Here is a 14779-nt window from a genome sequence, read left to right as displayed (position 1 = left end):
CTGAATAAAGCTGGTGTCGCTAAATTACTGAGACTCAGCTTCATGTTTTGGGGTGCAAGATGGGGACTTGCACGTCACAGCACACACACGCACACCCACACCCACACAATGCTGTAGTAAACAGTATACGCTCGTACGGATGTTGACTATATGAGTGAGGCATGCCGACTCAGATGGAGAATAGGAGAAGATTGCCCACAATCCCACAGCGAGAGAGAGAGAAGAACTATCAGCTCAGCTGTGATCACATGATGCTCAGCAGACAAAGCATATACATACTACTCGTATTGCAAGACCTCGCTCGTTTATCAAGTCAAAATTTATTAAAACACTCATAAACCAAGTTACTCGCAAACCGAGGTTCCACTGTATATGTTTTCTATATACAGTATACTTATACTCTGTCACAGATCACTTCTCCACCTTGTTATATCCAAGCTGGGAGCTCAGAGCACACTAGCGGGCCTAATCGTGTATCTCCAGATACTTCAAGGCATGTTTTTTCACATGAGAGGAATGGAAGAAGCCTTAGGAATGGAATACCCACTGGAAGTTCAGCTATATGAGCCCAACCATTTCTGCATATGTGACCTGGGAATCTGAGATAAAAGGAGAAGCTGGGAGTAAAGCCCTCATTTAGTGGCTGAAACAAGTTAAACTTGGTAAAGTATCACCTTCGTTCAGATTTGTCTTCACAATCATTATTATGTGCTTTAAAAAAAATTTAGATCCGTATCAACTTCTGGTCAGTTTACATGCCGGCTGCCAGAAGGAAGTATCTGAAAGTGCTTAAAATGTAACCAGCTCTGCGCATGTGCATAAGAAATAATCTCACCAATACAGATTTCAGCCAAATTGTGTGGTCCAACAGTTATTGAGGATACAAACAGTATATCTAGAAAGACAGACGTGAAAAGTCAAAATAAAATAAACTATGGGTGAAATTTTGACTGCTTTTCACAACTGAAGCCTCAGTGCTGACTGATGTCAAAGTCAAAACCATCTTTCCATTGTTTTACCAGAGTGTACAGATTATTGTCAAGGATACTAAGATTGTTTTTATCAGTTCTATCAATTAATGCTTTCAGTGTCTTATTGTGCTTCATGGTATTACTTCTGTTTTTCAAGTTATATATCATCTTTGGTGGGAAGCTTAGTATTAATTAGGAATGTGAATTAAAAACTGTTTAAACAATTAGCTGATTTGTTGAAAACTGGTCAGGAAATTTAAAAAAATGGTTAACACATAAACCCCATCCCCTCCTAATCCCAATCCCCAATCATAATGCCCTTTACAGATAAAACAAGATTTCAACATAGCATCCTTGACAAACTGCAGGTTGATTCTATAAAATAAAATTTCAGCACCTGAATCAAAATCAAAAAGTCACCTACTGACCTTTGGTGGTCCACCTCATTTTGCAAGCTCTAACAACATGCATAATCAGAACTAATATATACAGTAAGTGTTCCCACGCTGGCAGTTGCACATTTTATAACTCAGGTACAGATGTAACAGTGAGGTTATAGTCGAGCAGGGAGTAAACAAAGGAGAGAGATACTGAGATACTGGAGTGTCTAGCTGGGCTTTTTTATCAGCTTACAGGTATGCAGACTGTTATGTTATTCAATATTTTATCATTTATAAAAGAACATTAGGTTAAGTGTTTAAAACATTGTATTTAAAAACAAAGGGTTTGTGCTCTGAAAGTTTTCTCTCTTTCTTTGTTCCTATGGAGTTTCGCTTTCCAAATGTAATCATTCAGGAGCCCATGGATGCTTTTTGTTTTTTAGTATTTTTTTTTATTGTTTTCTTCTATCAAGTAATTTGAATCCACACTTTCATATTCGGGTGGCTTCATGTAACTGCAGTCACTGCTGCTCAAAATGCGTTTTAGTTGCATGCAGGAGCGTCCCTCTATTTCACAGTATGTTGAATTCCACAGCAAATCAATGATCAATATTTGCAAGTGTAGTCCTTCTTGACAATGGTCACTTACTTGGCACTTGCTGTATGGGAGGTGAACCCACATGCCTGTTAAATTATAATTGTCATATACTCTGCATATCATTCTTATCTAGTTGAATCACTCCATCCACTGTTCAAATTCCTCTTTTAATTTATTCCCTTTTTCACAAGTGGAATTAAAATGGCAAGAAACACAGACAGAAACAGGCACAGTGAGAGGGCAATAATTGGAGAAAGAGAAAGACATACTAGCAGCAAAGAGGAGAATGCATGCTTCAATTTGAAGCTATACCTCTTAACATCTAAACATCAGCTATTTACATAAACATAAAACATGGAATAAATTGCTGAACTTTTCTGTCATGTTAGCAGACATTCTAGAAGAACAGTGCAGTCCTTCTGACATTCCGTTGCTCAGCAGAAAACAGAAAAAAAAGAAGATGAAAACTAAATCTGCCAATTGTGATGTGCTGTAATTTAACACTAAGGTCCCATTTCTGCGGAAACATTTATACACTGTTAATTCTTTTTATTAAATGTTCATTACATTTCTTGGACTTTAACATCCTTAGTATTGATGTATTGTGAATGACAGATCTTCATTACATTAAATAAAAATTACTGACAATAGCTTAAACTTTCATATCCTCTCTCTTTACAGGTAACCCACTGTTTTTGAAGCAGTGGTGTACAAGGACGCCCACTTACACCATGCAGAACAAGCAAACTGCCCAATGACGGCAGCATGGCACCAACTGAACTATGCAAATTCAACGCTACCTGTGGTGCCATTACATACATTCAAAAATAGAAAATGAGCACAACTAAAACAAGATAATCTTATATAGTTAACAGCCACTCTAGTACAGAGTATTGTACCCATAAAACACTGTTTGACAAGTATTACTCAAATGAGAATTAAAAACAAAAATTGATAATTATGACTGAAGATAAATAGTCTAAGAGATTCTGGGTATTCCCCAACAAGTAATTCACTGATATTAATAACAATGCTGCTCTGATCTGAAAATTTGGAATACCTTAGGTGATTATTATGCAAAACACTTTCAATTTATTGCATTATTTTACTTTGCAGAAAGATGTTTTGATACTAAATCTAGAGTGATGAATTGTCCTAAAATATGCGTTTCTAGGTCACTTTTTATCTTATTAAATAACAGATAAAATATTTAGATAAAACAAAACCAGGAGGACAGACCATAATATTTTACCTTTCTACCAAATGCAAAAGTTGCACTTCTTCACTTTACTGAAGACGCGCCCAAGCAAAACTACCATTCACTGTTGGCTCTGCTTTGTTACAAATAAACAAATATACTTGACAACTTCCGTTGCTGTCATGCTAGAATTGTGATATAGTCAATAAAAAATTAAATACTCTGTCTGTGAATATTGTTGGAAAAAATTACTTTTGCCCCGCACAAAGCAGATATCTTAAACAATATGCCAAATTTATAGTTGTTGGTCTAAAATATGTGGAGGGGTTATAAACTGAGTGTTGAGGAACTCACTCTACGTGTATGTAAACTTCTGATTTCAACTGTAAATGTATAGTTTGATTAACAAAATATTCAAAAAGCAACCAAATCTTCAAAAAAGATGTACCTCAGACCAATGTTTTCAAACTGGGAGCCATGGCAACTTAAAAAAGAATTTTTTAATTTTATAGAATTGTATCACATAGTTTTTATATAAGCATAGCTAAAAAAATGTTATTCAACTGCTGATTAAATCTAGTCCTTTATCAATACAGTTATTGAATAGAGCTACTGCTCTCAACCTGTGTGGTACACAAGCAGCTGTCCATTGATATGTGAGGGAACATATAAAAAAAAAAGCATAAGTGCCTTTAAAAGCCTTGTTGGTTACACAGGAGCCAAACCTGCATTTCCATACTTGGCTGCACTTTAGCCCCACTGCTCCATCTCACAGTGCAGAGATGTTACTGTTCACATGCTTTTCAAGTTAACATCTTTGAGCTGATCCATCCCAGGATCAAGACTGGGCTGGAAACCATGCGCCAAGACCGAGGACATCTTAACAAGTGGGTGTCGTCTTTCTCGCCCCCTCGTTACAGTCTCTCTCTGTGTCTTAGATATGCCAAGGCTAATATATTTTTAGTTTTCTATAAACGATAAGTCACAGGTAACTTGTGAATTACTTTTCAACTTACTCTAATCTTAATTCATATGTAATCTTATATTTTTTATAAATTATTGGCATGGATGTTAAGGATTTTTATTTTTTTATTCCACATCAAGCCAGACTGCTGCTCTTGTATTAAAAAAAATAATTACTTAAAAGGCCATTTTATATACATGTGACAAATTAAAAGACACAGACTGACCAAAAAAAAAATCCCCAAACGCAATACCAGGGGTGGGGGATTTAGAGAAGTACGAGATCAGTACCTAAAAATGTAAGACCAAAAAACAAAACAAAAAAATTGTAGTATTCAAAAACATTTCAATTCTTGATACACTAAAAAAAAAAGTTTGAGAACTCCTTGCTTGGTGATATCACAAAACATTTGATAACATATGTGTCAATAGTCTGCTTTAGTTACGAGTTTGCTTTGAAAAATCGATCTACTATTATCCATATTCATTCACTGTGACTACTGTTACCAGTAACCAAGATCCAAGATCATTCTCCATTTAGCTGAATTGGGATGGGATGATACAACATTGGTGGGGGGGTTTCGGGCTTGACTTATAAAAGGCTGGGCCTTCCCCCCAACTTAGACATTTTTATAAGCAAAATGGTTACTGATAAAGCAACCAAAAGCATACTATTGTGACAAACAGGGGGCATATCCAAGACCCAAATCACCCAGACACAACTACTGAACCACAGTCATGGGCTCAAATAAAGTTAATTTTAAGTACCTTAACAGGATTCTTGTCTAAGACAAGTATAACACTGAACAAGACAGTATTTAATGTTATTTTTCCTCTCCTTCCACACCTCCCAGGCAAGCCTTATCCACTTCCACCCAACTCCAGTTCATTGAACAATGTGAGATGGCTCTTTTTATGCACGAGCTGGGAGTATTTCTAGTGTCACAGAACTGCATAGAGAAAGCACTTCCAGGTAAGACAGAAATGTTTCAAAGCAGGGATAGTTTTCCCCTACAGCTACCGCTGGAGGCACCCATGGCAGCCAGCTGGGCTAGCAAACTGAACTACACTTCCCAACACAGCCTGTGGGTAGATGTATAGGTTCACCAGGCCAACAGCACAACAACCTAGAGTATCAGGCAAGGGGGAGTATACAGTCTTGGGTGGACCTGATTCACACATTTTATAGTCCCATTTGTGAACAGGAATGCCATCCATCCTGGCCCAGACCTCAGTCCAATGCCACCTCCTATTAAAATATATATGCTATTATTTCAAAACTTTGTTTCACTTACCAAGTGAAACAAGCATGTGCTCTGATAATTATTTTAATTTTTCCAGTGTCTCTGGAAATATATAAACATATACATTCAGTGACCAATTTCTTAGGCACACCTACTCTTTAACAAAAATAGGCCATTCCTCCAAGTAACCAATCATGTGGCTAAACTCAATGTATCTAGCATACAGACAAGCTTAAGTGTTGTTTGACCGAACAGAATGTACAAAACATTGAATCTGATTGATGGTGTCACATGTAGCGGACCAAGCACCTGTTAGAGCTTCCATTCTGTTAACACCACACACTACTGTCTCTCGAGTTAATAGAGAAGAAGACAAAAAAATAGAATAGTATTCGATGAGGAGCAGCAGCACCAGCACCTTTAGCAGAAACACCTCATTAATGAGAACAGTCAGAGGATAATGACCAGACTCATTGAAGCTAACAGAAATACCTCAAATAACACATCTATACCACAGTTTTGTTGAGAACAGCATCTGTGAATACAGAGTGCATTGGAACCTGAAGCAGATGGGCTATAGTAGCAGAAGACCATGAATAAGGACAGTGAAATTAGACTGCTATAGACAGGTTAACACCAAAACTGGAAAATGTGAGTAGAAATAGTTCCTCAAATAAAGAATCTTGATTTCCATTGCAACATTCAAATTGTAAGGTCAAAATTTGGCATAAACAATATTAACCCTCTGAGTTAACCCTGAGCACCTCTCAATCTCGGAATTCTATGTAAATACGGTTAGGCCCGACCATCTCTCCAGTTAGGCTGTTGTGATTGTATGCTAACTGTTAAGCCCAAATAATTCAGTTTACATCTAGTGGATAAAGTCAAATCATCCATCCATCCATCCATCCTCTTCCGCTTATCCAAGGTCGGGTCACGGGGGCAGCAGCATGAGCAGAGATGCCCAGACTTCCCTTTCTCCGGCCACTTCTTCTAGCTCTTCCGTCAAATCATGAATATTTTTATGCTTTAAAGGTAACTGATATTCACGAATGGGATGGAGTCTTCAACCAAATCACACAATGGCATGTAAACGAGAAGCTGTAAAGCTAATTTCAGAACAAGCCTAAACTCAAACAATAGTTGATTTAAGTTATAGAAATGTCAAAGTGAACTGGTCATCAGAGGTTGACAAGGATAGCGTAACTGAGGTATATTGCATTGTATTATGAACTGCCATGATATGACTGGTGACTTCGGTCGCGTAATTACACTGCTGCAGGGTGTAGTATCTACGTGGCAAAATGATTGCAATAAGGTGGAAAGACAAGAAAGACATTAGCGCCTATGCACTGTTCACAGTGCAACAACTGTCAATGTTTGTTTCAGGGGAAATATGGATGTCACTAAGCCGGTAGCCTGCAGTAATACAGTGGGCATGTCCATTGTGTGGAGCAGGCACTGACATTCTACCATCTCATGTGCAAGCAACAGAAACAATATTATAAGAAATCAGCACAAAGAAACACACTTCTACTTTCCTGATTGTGATGTAGGCTGTGTGTTAGTGACTGTCTCATAATATTATGTTATCACACAAAAGGATGTGTACTAAATCTGCATTAGTACAGCTGTGAACACTAGACATATCTTTCATACTGTATTTATGTTGACGTTTGGTATTTACATTTTTCTTTTAAACATAATAAAAATTTTTCTTGTTGAAAAAAAAAAAAACATTTTTGACTCGCGGTAAATACAACACTAGGATCCATGGCTCTGTCCTGCCTTAAATCAATGATACAGGTTGGTGGTGGCAGAGTTATAATACAGTTGTTTTCTTGCCATAAATCAAACATCTTAATACCACATGGGCATTAATTAAATCCCACACTGTACCTAAGCATCACTGCTAGCCATGTGCAACCTTTAACGGCCATAGTGTACCCTTTCGCAAATGGACATTTCAAGCAGGATAATGGGATATTTCACAAAGACCACAAGACAGTGATTTCAGATTGCTCCCACAGCCTACACAGTTCCCACAGCTCCAAATGGTTAAAGTTGAATGAAAGTTTCACAACAGAAATGTGTTGATGAAACATCTGCTGGAACCCTGTGAAGCTATTGAGTCATCATGGACTAAAACCTCTAAGGAATATTTCTGGCACCATTCTGAAATCATGCCAGTGTAGGCTGTTCTGGATAAAAAATGGGGGTCCTACTGAATACAGTAGACCCCTGCGAAGTCGCGGTTCAGAGTTCGCAGCCTCAGTCGTTCACAGATTTTTCCTTAGAACCTAACTAATAATTGTTAGTGGAAACTGCAAATATCCTCCACAATTTTTGTATGGCTTTTTTTGTGGTAATACTGTACTGTAGAGAACACAAAGCAACCATAGAGGAAAACACGGCTTGGGATGGTGAAAGTAGCCAATCCGAGAGCATTATTCATTTCTCCTTGCTGCTGATTGGCTGCTGCCCTGTGACGCATCTCCAGCAGATGCAGCCCAACATTCCCGCATTATAACAATTTACCGCGTGTAGATATCTTGGGTGTTTTGCTGAGTGTTCTCGTGTTTTTTGTTTTGTTGTTCTTAAAGCCCTAAGATGCTGCCCAAACGCCCTGCACCTTCTAAGGCTTCTGGCAATGAACCTAAGTGCCAGAAGAAGTTTAAGAAACTCCAGGAGAAGGTTGAACTACTGGATTTGCTCCGGGAACTAAAAAGTTATGCCGCAGTAGCCACCCGAGGAGCTGTAAATCCTCTGCTTTGCTGTGCAATCATTATCTTCATTACATACCTTCATCGTACTGCACAGCTAATTCATCATCATCATCTTCAATCAATATCATTCATTATTGGTGAGTGCCCGTACATTTTACTGTATTTTTATTAAGTTAAATTAAATTATTACGTATTTACCCTACTTATACCAAAAAAAAACCAACAGTGTATACCAAAGAAAATGTGCTTTCATGAATTACAGTACATATAGGGGTAACATCGGTATTTTAGATTCTAGCACTGAGGGAGACATAGCAGTACAGTACTGTACAGTATATGGGTTTACCTTTACATTCTTTTTTTTCAGAGTAATGTATTAAGCTGAGTTTGAAATTAAATTGAAGTGTTTTGGGGACATATTTAGGGTTAATTCTATAAAAATAGACATTTATAGGCATTTTTTAACCACATCCAAAATTCGTGGTTTTTCACAATTTGCAGGTGCTCTAGGAACGTAACCCCCTTGAATTTCGGGGGTCGTCTGTACTATATAGATGTACCTAAAAAAGTGGCCACTACATGTGTAAGATATACACAGACATGCATAAACAATATTTTTCCTGCATTTTATACAGTCATGGGCACCATCTATACACACATAATAGCAGGCAAAGAATCTCGGAACCTACTCACAGGAAAACAAGCAAAATTAATGAATTATAACAATAAAAAGTTAGCTAATCCATTGGACCCAACAGTACACAAGTCTTAAACTTGATGGAATGTCTTGTCAAGAGGCCACTAATCACTCCATTCTTACCGCTGTTCTTGCCCATAATACATTTGCCCCACCATCTCCTTGCCTATGAGGTATCACCTCAAAGCATCAAGGGCAACATTAATTACAAAAAGCCAGCATTCTCTTATACTAGTTCATTGTTTAAAAAGGCCATTTTGGTTGAAGAAAACAAAATCCCTGTGAAGGTCAGACTCCAGAACCAATTGAATGAAATTACCCTTTTTCTGAGGATTTTATACCTCTACATGACTTTAATTCATAAATGTGTTATGCTGAATGCAACTTTTATTATATATCTGACCTTGTTTTTTTCTGCTATACAGCAGTTATATCAGAATTAATACCACAGAATTATTTCTCAAAAGAGGGCATGGGGCATTGTTTATTCTGTATTAAAAACATTCCATTAAAATATATTTATGGAAAATACGATTTATCTTCTGATTTTACATGTGCCAGCTCTTCAAAACATGACAAAGTAGACTTGAACAATGATTAGCCATACTTTGTGGAGACCATTCTCCACCCATTCCAGAAATGCAGTCAACCCCAGTAAAAAAAGCAAAATGCAAGCTTCAAACAATCCATTATTAAATTGCAGGAAGTTACCAACTTAATCATGACATCCTTGTGAGAAACTTTGTGACTACATAGCCTTTTTTTTGTCCCACACTCTCATGAACAGGATTTTAGAAATGTGCACTTCTTGTTCTTTTTGGCCTGACATCTAACATTTGTGCTTAGCTATTTGACTGACAGCAGGAGGAAAAAAATAGAGTAAGCCACTTCCATTTCCTACCTTCACATTTCAGGCCTTGTCGGACTAGACCCCACAGCATCTCCCCGCAGTAGTCACAAAAGGTGGGTGCTTTGTAGGAGTGGACATAAAGGGTATGAGGGCGAATCTGGAAATCTTCAACTGTGGCCAAAGCTGAGGAGAAAACAATTAATCGACAATAAATTTCAATACACAGATGCTCAAATGCTTCCTACCCAGCTGTCACTTTTTAAATATCAAAGGGAAACATTACAAGGAATATAAGTAAGCATAAAAAGCTATAACTCAAATGCCGGCTTTGTAACATGCACTTGAATAATTAATAAAATAAACAAACTTGTGTCGTGTTATGAGCTTCCAAGTGCTATTCACTCATGAATATTGCTCTCATCCGTTATTGATCTTTTTGAGTGCCCTAACAGAAAGGCAGGAAGGAAATATGCATTCATGCCAGAAGACAGACAGATAAACAAACAGATAAACTCATATTACTCTCTGAATTTATGTTCCATTAGACTTACTCATTTCATATTTTATGATCGAAGAAGAAGAACCCAATGCACAGAACTGCAGCCCCATACCCACCCCCCCACCATGTTTCTACCTGCAATGCATAGTGACAAGCTGCTCAGTTTTTAGCTCTACACTAATCCCCCTCAGGTAATCCATGTATTAGGATAATTATGTTTATACAATTTTAAAGTCTAAAGCTCTTTTAATTTGAGTAGCTTGATATTAATCATATGCAAAATTTGGCAGTGCTAGCACTGCTGCCTCACAACTTAGAGACCAGGGTTCAAGTTCTGGGAGCTCCTAGCATGAAGTTTGCATATTTTCTCTGTGTCTGTGTAGATTTCCTCACACATTTCAATGTGGTTAACGTGGATTGTCAATGCTAAATTGGTGGGTGTGTGCATTCACCCTACAATAAGCTGGCATCCCATCCAGGGATTGTTCCTACCTTGCATCTGACGCTTGCTGGGATAGACTCCAGTTTCTCGTGACCCTACTTCTGGATAACTGGGTCTGGAAGATGGATGGATGGTTGGATGGATGGAATACCAAAGGGGTCTACCAATGTCCTATATTTGCAACATTTAGCCATATACTGCAAGTTTGTATTTATGGCATTAAAGTAAACAGTGACTTATCAAAATTGGCATTTATTTATATGTGCCGCATATGCTGTAGCTCAGGGTGTCAAACTTCAATCCTGGAGGGACAAAATGGTGGTTAGGTTTTTATTCCAAACACATCCTTAATTAGTATCCAAGCTCTGCTGTTAATGGAACTGATGCCTTATGTCTTCATTTTAAATGACATGATTTACAAGATTTGGAACACTTCAGTAGCCAATAACCAAGGAAAAATTGACATTAAAAGTTTGCCAATAGATGATCAGCCACCTCAGGATTCTCAATATCAAACTCTGCACTTTCTCCCCAACAATTTTCTTAATCAGAAGCCAAGTCTTGTTGTTAATAAAATCCATAGTTGAACCAGACATCTTGACAACCTTTAGGAAGTATCTGAATGAGGTACTGGAACTGCTTAGCTATTAGCTTAACAAACAAGCTTAATTGACTTAATAATCTCCTCTCACTTGTCTATTTTTTATGTTCTATTCTCTAATTCTTCCATTCCAGACATTTCCCAGGATGTTAATTTTATTTATTCAAAGAGCACCATTCACAGTTTTTTTTCTGGACCACAGCAGACCTTCACATTTTTCTTCTCAAATATTTTATAAAGAAAAGATATTGTATAAATGACACAGGTGCAAATGGGATCAAGTCAGCTGATTAGCTGTTGGCTCACTTTGCATCTCAATATTGTTTGGCTGCTGCATGAACAAAAAAATCTTAAAAAGTAGTTTAATCAAACTTCAGGCAAAATAATATGTTCCATTAGCAGTAGCAATTTTCTATCAATTAAGAAAGTGATGGGAATGAAAGCCTGCAGCCGCTGTGTTCTTCGAGTTTGATTCTCTTGCTGTAGGTTCAGGTCAGGTCAGGTTGGGGAGCATGCACTGGTACAGCGCATTGCCGCACCCACCAAATGACGAAACAGCGTTGGTTGGCAACCCCAAGGAACACACACAGTTCAGTCCCACCCACTGGAATTTATCCTCTGTCTGCTGCAGCAAGGTGTTACATGGGCATCCCCTTGGCCTGATCAAGCCCCTCAGGTCCTGTGAGCCTGATCACCCTAGGGGAATCACTATATCACCATAACTGACACTCCCTCACAATGCAGATAATGTGCCTCATTCGGGATTCCATGAGCAACCACTCATTCGATACAAAGACAAACCAGCAGTAGCCAAGGATTCTCTGAAGAGACATAGTACTGAAGGACTCCAGTCTTCATCTCAGGTCACTGGACAGCATCCATGACTCGCAACCAAATAGCAAGACAGGAAGCACCAGGACTCCAAAAACTTGGACCTCCGTCCTTTTGCATAGATATCAGGAGCGTCACACACCCCTTTCCAGCGACCTCATGACACCCCATGCCCTCCCAAACTGTCTATTGACTTTATAGGAAGGGTCACCAGAGACATGAATGTCATTGCTGATGTAAGTAAACCTGTTGACAAGGTTGACATTCCCTCCACAGGCAGACACAATGCTGATGGCTGTGCCTAAGAGGTCATTAAAGGCCTAGATCTTGGTTTTTATCCAGGACATTCGCAAACTCATACACTCAAGACTCCTTGCCAATCTCTTGAGAGCCACAATCAGAGCCTCCATTGACTCCACAAAGATCACAGCATCGTCGGCAAAGTCAAGATTATTGAATCTTTCTTTGCCAACAGATACCCCATAGCCACTGGACCCCACGACCCTGTCCAACACCCAGTCCATGCAAGCACTGAACAGGGTAGGAGCAGAATACACCCCTGACGAACCCCAGAATCAACTAGGAAAAACGTAGAGGTTCTGCCTCCACACTGCACAGCACTCACAGTACCAGTGTACAGGCCAGCCATGACATCCAACAACTTTCAGGGGATCAAACAAAATCAAATAAGGTTGTTTGAGAAAAAGAAAGAACATTTAAAAACTCATAATAAAATCTTTACAGTATTGGGCACCTTTAATACCATGCATGATTAGAAACATTCAGCTGTTGTCTTCAGTGGGCACTGGTGTGTTTCTCTGTAAGGTGTAAAATGGTTAGAATGTGAATATCAATTTGTACATCCATTTCTGGGTTTCAAGGGACTTGCAGCTATCCCATCACCACTGACCATGAAGCATGACAGATCCCTGAATAGGACATCAGTCTTCTGCAGTGCACACTCACATACACCCACAATCACACTGGACCAATTTGCAGTCACCAATTTACCTAATACTCCCATCTTTGGAACGTTTGTGGCAAACCTGAGTATTCCAAAGGAAAAACTAATGCACACCTGAGGGGGCTCTACATAGACAGCACTATAACCAGGATTCAAACTCAAGGTCCCTAAAGAAATGTAGCAGTAGGGCTAATCAGTATGACAATGTGACCAAGCACCCTTGAATATGAATAATTTGTTAAAATCCAGAATTGAGCTGTGTGCAGGATGTTTAGTGACTCTTTCTGAAAAGACGAGCTTGTCAATATGAGAGTGCCACTGCTGCTGCAATTTACATTGATCTGTTGAGACAGTCTGGGAGTTAAGTGAGAACTTAGCGATCTGACTCAGGAAAAGACGGACAGATTAAATCACTCAAAAAGACCAGGATGAACTAGAGATGATTTCTGGGCATAAAGCAAGCCTGGTCATCCCTCCTTTGCCTACTACCACAGAGAAACTAAGTCCCTCTGAAAGAAAATGAGATGTGAAGACATTAATTCAGCATGTGCTTTGTGAGTCATAAAAAAGCTTAGGAAGCAAAAATTCATGTGGAATTGGGAATATAAATATCTTAATATATTATGCACAATACCTAATATTCCAGCTTTTAGTAATAACTTACAACACAAAGGACATTGGGAAGGAAATCTAGAGGCCATGCATCATGAAAAAATAATAAATAATGTATGAGAAATACAGTACAGCCCACAAACTTAAAAGATGTGCAATACAAAAGAATTTAGAAATGTTTATTACTTTAGTCATTCAAAATCACCAACATGTGCTCTACCTTATGTAATGCACAAAATATTGGTTTAATCTATTATGCAGGCATTATAGAATGCTTTAGTTCGGTAAAAGATTTGCAGTCTATAAAAATAAAAGCTTTAAATAATACAATTAAATGCACAATATTTCTCTTTAATCTCAAAAATATGATAATAGAAAGTAAGGTATTTGCACTTGTAGAATCAAATTCACTTTCAAAAATTAGATTTACTGTATAATCCAAAACTATAGCTCTGCTACAGCAGATAAGAAAGTAACAAAAATAATACCCTGTACTGGTCGATTTGAATTCAGCCACCCTTTGATTTGAAGTAAAACAGAATAATGTGTCCCAATAAAATGACTTTGAAAAATACCTAAAAAAAAATCCCACCTACTATGAAATGAATAATCACAGAAAAGGAGACTTCAAACAACAAAAATTAGGACCAATCAGAAAATATTTTTAATAAGAATTTAAAATCTAAAGTCCAGTTAAAAAGTTCAGTTAATAAAAGTCATTAAAATCCACCAGGGGCTCATTTTTATTTTATTACCACGCTTCTTTTAACTTCACCTTGTTTGTTGTCTGGTACAAATCTTGTAATCGATATTTAACCCACTTCCTATTGTCCAAATGACTTGAAATTTTGCACACTTACTCACTTCCGATGACAATACATGCATCAATAATCAGTTTCACTAATTGATCAATTAATCCAAGTTAATTAAGAAATGAAATTTTCATATGAAGAATGGTTAAAGATTTCACCAATAGATGGCACTAGTAATAGATAGAAATATTAAAGGAAGTGTTAAAATATTGATTACAAAATTATACTAAAACAAACCCAAGACTAAAAAGTTGAAAACAATATATATATAAAAAAATTCTTTTTAAAAACCATGCTTAAGTTAAAAAGTGTACTAAAAAGTAAAAATAAGTCTCTCATACATCACTAGTAAAATAAAAGCGCGGGCGCTTTTCATCAATCAATAAAATCT

At 37.7% G+C, this 14779-nt stretch overlaps 1 protein-coding gene across 1 annotated transcript in view; it reads right to left on the bottom strand.

Annotated features, from left to right (window-relative positions):
* The window catches only part of prkd3 (protein kinase D3), a 342598-nt gene that overhangs the window by 82299 nt on the left and 245520 nt on the right, over positions 1–14779 (bottom strand). The window contains exon 4 of the mRNA XM_028797458.2: positions 9679–9810. Coding sequence (XP_028653291.2) covers positions 9679–9810 — 132 coding nt within the window. The remainder of the gene's footprint in view (positions 1–9678; positions 9811–14779) is intronic.

The sequence above is a fragment of the Erpetoichthys calabaricus genome, chromosome 3 (genome assembly GCF_900747795.2).
Source record: "Erpetoichthys calabaricus chromosome 3, fErpCal1.3, whole genome shotgun sequence".
NCBI lineage: Eukaryota > Metazoa > Chordata > Cladistia > Polypteriformes > Polypteridae > Erpetoichthys > Erpetoichthys calabaricus.
This window is presented reverse-complemented; position numbering and strand designations above follow the sequence as displayed.